Source organism: Triticum dicoccoides, chromosome 6A (genome assembly GCF_002162155.2).
Source record: "Triticum dicoccoides isolate Atlit2015 ecotype Zavitan chromosome 6A, WEW_v2.0, whole genome shotgun sequence".
NCBI lineage: Eukaryota > Viridiplantae > Streptophyta > Magnoliopsida > Poales > Poaceae > Triticum > Triticum dicoccoides.
The window spans coordinates 630543700-630553302 of NC_041390.1; the positions used below are offsets into that span (position 1 = coordinate 630543700).

The following is a 9603-nucleotide window of genomic DNA, read 5'->3' on the forward strand; positions in this document are numbered from 1 at the left end:
CTCCCTCTGCCCCCAAAACAGCTTCTTATTAGTTTTTAGAAAAAAAAATCGGAAATGATCTGCGCGTTTTGCTCCCAGCCATGTGATTCTTCGTAGGTCTGCACTAAAAAAGCCCATAGAAAACAGAACTTCAAACCCTGCACCCCGCTAGGCATTCAGGCTCCTGCTCGTGACGCTGGCCTCTTTTCTTTTTTGAGAAGCCACATCCGGTTTCTATTGGTTCCACGTAGGAGCAAGAGCAAGAGCAAGAGTTGTCATTTTGTCGGATCAAGGTAGGCAGGAAGGGCTTGGAGGGGAGCATCCAGAAGGTCTCCTTGTATTATCCGACTCCCTGCAGAAGAAGAGAAGGAGAAGGCTGTAGGTGGGAACAAGCTTGAAATAGAGAGTTCATTGCCTGACGAGCCGCCATCGATGTATATATCTTGTTGTTGTTGTTGTTGTTGGTGGTGGTGGTGGTGGTGGTGGTGGTGGTGCTGCAATGGTGAGACAGATGATCATGTAGACTGCTAGTGAAATTTCTGGCCAATCAGTGACGTTTCAGTCTGTTTGTGTGTTGATATGGCTGGCAGGCTGGCTGGCTGTGAAACATATGTTTGATTGATCAAAGTGCTTCGAGTAAGTTTTTCTTCTTCTTCTCTTGCTTGTTCATGCGGATGCGTTGCAAACCTTCACCAATGTGATGTTACTAGCTTGCTTGTAAAATACTCCAGTTGTCTTGTAGGCGAGGGCACATAGAGACAAGTATGAAAAGTCCCTTGGTATCCCTGCCTTGTGGTCCAAGTCCAAGGATTTTTAGATTTTGCATGTATGTTTGACTTGTTTTCATCATATTCCTCAGTTACGCCACTGAAAAAACAATTCTGGCCGCGGATACTCCCATGATATCCCTTGCGAATCAATAAAATGGTATGGCCGGCGCTTTTTTCTTTCTTTTGTCAAGTTCTCAAACAACAGTAGGTTGTGTATTCTCTAACTAGCTTAGCTAGCTAGCGGCCCAAAGCATACAGCAATGCATGGCGTTGGCATGGCCTCTTTTTTTTTGCACGATCAAAACATGACGACTGGGCGAGGTGCAACAACGAACCAAATCCGGCTAACCGTGGACAAAGAAAAGGCCAAGGCCCAACCTAGCGCACAAGTTGATCGAGGCACTCGCCCAGATTTCAGTCATATGAGCCAGGAATGCCTAGGAAGTGCCACAAAACAGTCTGAGGTTTAGGTAAAAAATTTGGTAAACTTTTCAAATCTGAGAATTCTCCCATCTTAGATTACAATCCACTGATTGAGGCGGGAATTAGGCGGCCTGCCCTTCTTGGTAGTATTTTTAGGGCAGACGCCTTGTGCGCCTGTTTGCTCTTCTTGATAGTATTTTTAGACCAGCAGGCTTGGGCCACCAGGTGGCTTGCTTGGGCCGTGGGAGATGGTATTCTCTTTAGCGTCGACTGTAGTTTCGTGTTCCAGGTGGCTTCCTGAAGATGGATGGAATAAAGGTTTTTCCGCCTAGCCCCCGTTTCGGCGGTGCGTCTAGTATCGTTGGTGGGCGTATGGAGGTATGTCTTCGGCAGATCTATCTTTGGTGGATTTGCTCGGATCTCGTCGTTATTCGTCTACGTTCGTGTGTTTTCGGTTTGGATCCTTCCGATCTACGTTAATTATTTTTCATCGGCGGAGGGTGCTGTTCTGGGGTGCTGGTCCTATGGGGCCTTAGCACGACGACTTCCCGACTGTCTACTACAATAAGTTGTGCCCGGCTCCGGCGATGGAGGGGCGATGACGCGGCGCGCCTTTGGCTCGCTTCGGTGCTTGTAGTCGTCGCTAGGTGGTCTACGGATCTGGATGTAATTTTTGTTTCTGGTATTCATTGTACTGCCATGATTGAAGATAAATAGATTGGAAGTTTTTCCGCAAAAAAAAGATTTGCATGCATGCATAGATGTTGTATCTATATCTATATTCACCTAAAAAAATCTATATCTATATCTATATCTATATCAATATAAAAAGACCCAAAGAGGCAGATCCAACTGATCTCGGCCATCGAACTAAGTCAATCCAACGACCTAGACTGCTCCAATGTCGAGCGTTAAACGTGTTTAACGTGCAATTAATATCATACCAAATATTGCACTAATCATAGGATTAACATACAAATAATTAATAGCATACCTAATATCCGCGTGCAATTAATATATTATCTAAATATAACATGCGTTGCACGTGGCATTTACTAATCAATATAAAAAGACCCAAAGGGGCAGATCCAACTGATCTCGGCCATCGAACTAAGTCAATCAAATGACCTAGACTGCCAATGGCGAGCATTAAACGTGTTTAACGTGCAATTAATATCATACCAAATATTGCACTAATCACATGATTAACATACAAATAATAGCATACGTAATATCCGCGTGCAATTAATATATTGCCTAAATATAACGTGCGTTGCACGTGCGCATTAGTATCAATATAAAAAGACCCAAAGGGGCAGATCCAACTGATCTCGCCCATCGAACTAAGTCAATCCAACGACCTAGACTGCTCCAATGACGAGCATTAAACATATTTAACGTGCAATTAATATCATACTAAATATTGCACTAATCACAAGATAAATACACAAAAAATGGCATACCTAATATCGACGTGCAATTAATATATTACCTAAATATTAACGTGTGTTGGTGTGTTGCGCGTGCGCATTTACTAGTACAAGAAAGAGAGAGAAGGATGGATCGCATTGCGGTCCGCATAAGTCTTTTGTTGCAGAAATGGTACATGTACGGAATTTTTATGAAAATCAGTTACGAAAATCATCTTCTTTCTTAATCCCCCGCCCCACCCCTCCACCCCCCTCCCCCCTGAATTTCAGGGTGGGGCCCTGTGCAATCCAATCAAACAACCACACATCATCATTCACGTAAATTTTCGTACCTGCTCAATCTAAAGAAACTTTTAAGTGTGTGATCTCTCATTACAGGATGCATTGTACACTCAAAATTATAAACTGCACCTAATAAAAAAATCATCACTTAATTTAATAGATCATATAACAGATGACCGCCTGTTATTTCTGCTCAGCATACTTATCAGAACGCAAGTATCTAAGTCATCATTTCTTCGGCTCACAAATTCGCAAGATCATCCGAACAGTAAATGTGTTATTGAAACACACACACACACACACACACACACACACACACACACACACACACACACACACACACACACACACACACACACAAACACACGCACGCACGCACGCAATAACATTGACATGAGAAACCAAGATAAAACTTGATCTCCAGATGCAGAAACTCTACCATGAAGTAATATCATTCTGTCATACAATCCCTTTCTTGCAAGTCATGCCCCAAGTTACCATTTCTTACAGTAGCCTCTTAAGAGAAAGGATCCCGACTTTCTATCAATAAAAGCACCACTGTTTGTGTTCACCATCCAGCAGTGATATACCGTTTGTTAAACTCGAGTTCACAGTTGCGAATGCCTGAAACCAGAAGTACCTGGAGCAACCGACCACGTAGGCGAGCTGGGAGCGCCTTCTCGGAGCGGGTGTGGGAGCGAAGCACGAGGTCGACTATCATGGTGGGCACGTAGACGAACTGGAACTCGGCCCGCTCCGAGATGCCCGCTCCTGCATCGTTTCCAGGATGCTCCTCTAGCTCGCATCTTGATCCGCGCTGGAACATGTGGATGGCGTGGCAGAGTCGATCTAGGGAAGAACGACGGGGTTGGCGGCGAGGTGAGGTCGTGGTGGGGAGAGGAGGCGGCGGGGCGAGGCCATGGTGGGGAGAGGAGGCAGCGGCCGATGGGGCGAGGCCGTGGTGGGTAGATGAGGCAGTGGGGAGAGCAGGCGGGGCCACCATGGAATGGGGAGCGGTGGGGAGAGCAGGCGGGGCCACCATGGAATGGGGAGCGGTGGGGAGAGAGTGAAGGTATGAGGAGGACAGGGAGGGAGCGTCTGGCGTGTCTTCCTTCTTTTTTCTTGATCGACAGCCCACTCATTTTTGGTCAAGTATTTAGTACTATAGGTTATCACTCAAAAAAGTATTATGTATGGGGGTTCCTTTGTCAAGAAAAAGTATAAGGGTTTCTCTCGAAAAAATATATGCTTTATCCAATTCAATTTTTTATTTATGGATAGCCTTTTTGGTCATTTGGTTTATATTTGGGTCGGATGTTGTCCAATTCTTTTTTCTTATCGGGTGTGTCCGCTTGGTTGTCTGGTTGTGATCTTTTTCACGGAATAAGGGTTTAACAAAATATTCAATCATGATATTTGTAAAAAATGATTGTTCTTATTGAATATATTTAAATTCTATAATCATGCAAGTCATCTTGTGATCTGTGGATGTTACATTTTATGGAGTAATATTCTGTCTGACACTCATAAATAGGTATTTTTCGTTCTGTATCATTATGCTTATTCTATGCTCTACTATTATTTCAAAACTAACTACAATTATCGTTTAATAGGCTCATGTGACATATTTTAGAAAAAAAACTATTATTTTAGTGGACTCAGAATTGAATGGTGATAATATAAGAAATCAAGACTTGGAAGATGGCGAAAATTACACAGACGTCACGGATTGTATGATTCTGGATAGATCCCTCCTAAAAACCTGAAAACATCACATATATCATCTAAAGTTTAGCTCATCACGAAGGCATTTCTCCTTTGACTGTCTGCCAATTCAACAAACCGCGACTTGATAGATGAACTTTGCGTGTGCATCAGCATGCTTGATGATGTCCCTTTACTAAAGTAAGCGATATTTTTTAAATGGCTCAATAAAAGGGCTCGCTAAAGGAGAAATAAGACTCAAATTAGATGTTTTTATAGACCAGAAGAGAGAGAAGGATGGATCGCATTGCGGTCTGCAGCAGTCTTTTGCTGCAAAAATGGTACATGTACGATTTCTTTACGAAAATCAGTTATGAAAATCATCTTCTTTCCTAATCCCCGCCCCACCCCTCCACCCCCTCCCCCACTGAATTTCAGGGTGGGCCCCTGTGCAATCCAATCAAACAACCACACATCATCATTCACGTAAATTTTCGTACCTGCTCTATGTACGTGTAGCAAAGCTCTGATTGTTAGCTGTTGAGTCAATAACCACGTACGTAGAGGCACGCAGCTTTTGCTTGCCCCTGTTTACCTCGATATCTTCTTTGTTCTTACCTAGCTAGGTTGTGAGCTGTTCTTCGGAGGCGGACGTTTGGTCTATGGGGACATGTGTCCCTGGTATCCACAGCATGGGCTTATGCTTCGTGATCCGTAGCTAAAGTAGTGAATATGAATATACGGTTAGGTCTCTGAGATGGTACAGCAGGTTATACACTGACGCAACAGTGCTACATAGACTGCAGTACAGGATAGAACTGTTGGCAGACACGGTTTGCATCACAGATCATTCAATGCGAAACTTGCGAAGGCACATCTTGTTTTAGTACAGGTTGCCGTGTGTCAGTATGTTGTCCCCCTGATCTTGTGGACTAGTCCGGGATCAACTACAAAAGAAGGTTATCCTTCGTCAAACTTTTTATACAACTACAAAAGAAGGTAATATTTATTTCCAAAAAAGTTTTTCCTTCGTCAAAATTTTTATACAACTACAAAAGAAGGTCATGTTTATTTCCAAAAAAGTTTCAGAAATTTTTGACTTTTTTGCGATTACTATTTTTTCATATCAGGTGCATATACACCATATATAGAAAATACTAGTAATTACAAAAAATTCAAAAGAATTGAAACTTCTTGTGAAATAAACTTAACCTTCTGTTCTACTCGTTAAAAAGTTTGGCCAAGGAATAACTTTCATGGTATTTTTGGTGAAAAAAAATCAACACCATATAGAAATTACTATTCATGCTTCTTGTCTTCGAAAAATTGTTTTTTCCTTGAAATTGATGTCACTTTTTCCTTCGCAAAACTTTTATACAAGTACAAAAGAAGATAAAGTTTAATTAAAAAGAAAAAGATTTTTTGAGTTTTTTCGTAATTACAATTTTTCCCATATCAAGTATATATAAACCCGAGAAACAAAGGGTATTTCGAATGAAAATTGTAAACCCACGTTCGACATGATTTGTTAATCTGAAATAAACTAAACTAAGGTATGTAGTTTGGTGCTAAGAATAACAACTCGATTTGGTCAACATTAAAAAAACGGACGTACATAGAGCACGTTACCATGATTGAAGAACAATGAAAATTCCCCACAAAAAAAAGAGAGAAGAACAATGAAAATATTACGTAACGCTTTACTGAACACTTTACTAAACAGGTAGCATTTTATTAAACAAAATGTTGGCAGCGCGGAGAGAAGTTGTGTGAAGATTACTGGAAATAAAATTAGTAAATTTAAGATGACAACTTCAGTACTAGTAATGTTTAGTGCAGGAACAGTTGACTGCTCTGATGAGTACGGACGTACCGTGTAGCGTGTAGCAAGTCAGGGGTAGTTGGCCGGTGAGTAGCAGTTTTTGGTGATTCAATGCGCGAGTGGGCCATAGCTGCGATACAGGTTCAAAGGCATCTAATATGACCAGAAATGCTGCAGAGAAAGAAAGAATACAAACAAAAGTCAAACTATACTAATAGGCTGGTCAGGGATGACCGGTGAGATTCCGGGGACAGATGTCCCCAGAAACCATTGGGTATTTCCCGCTGTTCTTCCTACTATTAATTAATTGGGTCAAATTCAGTGAGCTATCAACGATTCACAATCATATGTGCGCCGCGCCGCACAAAGGAAGGAACAAAACCTAGAGCATAAAACGTGTACCATGCACGAATTCAACGATCGACAGCATATCGATCTATATATACATGTACATGATGCTCAGCCTAATATAAGGAAGCAGCAAGCAAGAAAAAGCTGCTTTAGTTGGCAAGCGAACATCAACAATGGCGCCACTACGCCGGAATCTGCTTCTAGTATTTGTGTTTGTGGCCGCGGTGGCAGTAAGTTTCGAAGCCGCGGCCGCGGGGAAGACCGGGCAGGTGACCGTCTTCTGGGGCCGCCACAAGGACGAGGGCTCCTTGAGGGAAGCATGCGACGCTGGCACGTACACCACCGTCATCATCTCCTTCCTCGACGTCTACGGCCACGGCAGGTACCATCTCGACCTCTCCGGCCACGACCTTTCCACCATCGGCGCCGACATCAAGCACTGCCAGCGCAAGGGCGTCCAGGTGTCCCTCTCCGTGGGGGGTTTCGGCCGCGGCTACTCGCTCCCGTCCAAGCAGGCGGCGCTCGACCTCTTCGACCACCTATGGAACTCCTACTTGGGCGGCCACAAGAAGGGCGTGCCCAGGCCGTTCGGCGACGCCTGGCTCGACGGCGTCGACCTCTTCCTCGAGCAAGGCGCGCCCGCCGACCGCTACGACGTCCTCGCCAGGGAGCTCGCCAAGCATAACATCTGGGCCGGCCCGGGGAAGCTGCTGCACCTGACAGCGACGGTGCCGTGCAAGTTCCCGCCGGCGGGGTACATGAAGCGAGCCCTGGACACGGGGATGTTCGAGCGCATCCACATGAGGGCCTACGGCTACGGCGATGACTACTGCGACTGGGAGCTGGCGTGGGACAAGTGGACGGCCGCCTACTCAGGAAGCTTGATCTACATCGGCCTGCCGGCGTCGATGCAGGTGAGCGGGTGGGTGCACCCAAAGAACATCTACTACGGCGTCGCCCCCGTGGTGCAAAAGGCGCCCAACTATGGCGGCTTTATGCTTTGGGACCGCTACTACCACAAGCAGGATAACTACAGGAGCTACATCATCTCCTATGCTTGACTTAAAAGTTAAAACACACTTCTCTATGGTCTATGCAATTTGCACTTGTTTTGTGCTCCTCTCCTATCCATGTCTTTATCTTATTGCAAATAGCTAGTCAGTGCCCAAGAATAAAGTGAGGCTGCTTGTGAAACATATACAATATACAAGTTGTGTAAGAATAAAGTGAGACCTATGTTTTTTTTTGTCAATTATCCAAACATTTGTGGTTGCTGCTTCGTCATCACTCCTCAGCGTTTAGAATATCCAGGATGCATGTTTTTATCTGGAAGTTATACAACTTATTTTCTACTAGAACATAAAGTTGTGTTTTTATCTCTCGACACTTGTGGTTTTTTTTTTCTTTCGAAAAGGGGATTACCCCAGCCTCTACATGCACATAGCCATTTTATCGAACATGAATCACCTTCAAGTCACGAGTACTGGACAAAAGTAAAGAAAATACGACCACAACTGGTCGGATTCGAGATTACAAGCTCATCCACATAATCTACGAGTTGCTTGCTAGCCAAACTCGTTGAATAAACACCGATCAATCATTTTTAGCTGGCTTCACCCAGAGGCCATAAGCGCCCATGCATCCACATGTTGCAGTGATCACGATATATGGATTGAAGCCATAACCCTGTAGATAACCCGCAAGAAATTAGGAGCAGCTGATCTGTTGAAAATGCAGTCATTCGGATAATTTCAAATTGCTCAAAGAATAGCACAAACTCCCACACGGATTTGACCCTTCAACTTATGATGAATACCATGAGCCACTATCCAAACAAATTTGAAATACTCACTAGTGGTGCTAAGTTGTAAGTAACATGAATCATGCGCCACATCAAGGTACTAAATAAACATAACAGAAAAGTGAATTTTCTCCTCGTAATTACAAAAACAAGATTTTTTTTAATACCATGGTCGCCGGGATGTGGCCGCCGCTGTCGAGGGCCACCGGGGGCACCGTCAAGGACCATCGAAGTCGAGAAAAGTGATTCTACTGCATGAGCCTTCCATCTTTGTTAGAGATTCGTGCACCCATGCCATGAGTATTTAAAGTCATCTGACAACTAATGCTACTGCAGAGTAGTACTATATATGCTAGGTCGATGCACTCCATTCCTCTCTCCCAACCACTAGTTCTTCTCCTGCACACTAGTACATGGATTTTATTTTCATTCTTAAATTTCAAACAACCATATATTTTAAAACAAATATAGGATAAATTTGTGGATGATATCTTTGAAACAAGGTCAATATTTAATATGTTTTAGCAATTTTGAATTTTGAGTTTTTGAAACACAGTGAACCATGTATTAAATGGTGTGCAAAACAATTAAATATACTAGAATAAGGTAAAACCAAGGTAGTATGCAGACACAGAATATAACATTATAAAGCGCTCCAAAACACGAGAAATAAGACAAATTTAGTTAGTCTAACATTCATAGTTTTTATAGTTTCATCAAGTTTCAAAACTCATACTTCAAAAATGATGAAAATATATTCATGGTTAGTCTTGTTGAAAAGATCTTGTCACTAGGAATGGAAGTATGTAAATATATCAGAAAGCAAATTCTTTGTTTAAAAGCTAGGACGGTTTTGAATTTGGGACTAAACTTAAAATGCATGTGTGATTTGAGGAAAGAGGGAGAATCTAGGTAGGGGATATGATGAAGTAGGTGTGTTTGCTGAGAAAAGACATTCTACCATGCACGGTATATACCGTGCATGTATCAGCCACCGACATCAAGCACTGCCAGCACAAGGGCATCCCCGGCGTCCCTCTC

The 9603-nt window shown here is 43.2% G+C and overlaps 1 protein-coding gene across 1 annotated transcript; it reads left to right on the forward strand.

The window, feature by feature from the left end:
- The first annotated feature begins 6799 nt into the window (after positions 1-6799).
- LOC119314828 (xylanase inhibitor protein 1-like) lies at positions 6800-7942 on the forward strand. Its single transcript, XM_037589512.1, has one exon. The coding sequence runs from the start codon at positions 6935-6937 to the stop codon at positions 7820-7822; it is 888 nt and encodes a 295-aa protein (XP_037445409.1). The 5' UTR covers positions 6800-6934; the 3' UTR covers positions 7823-7942.
- Positions 7943-9603: the final 1661 nt, after the last annotated feature.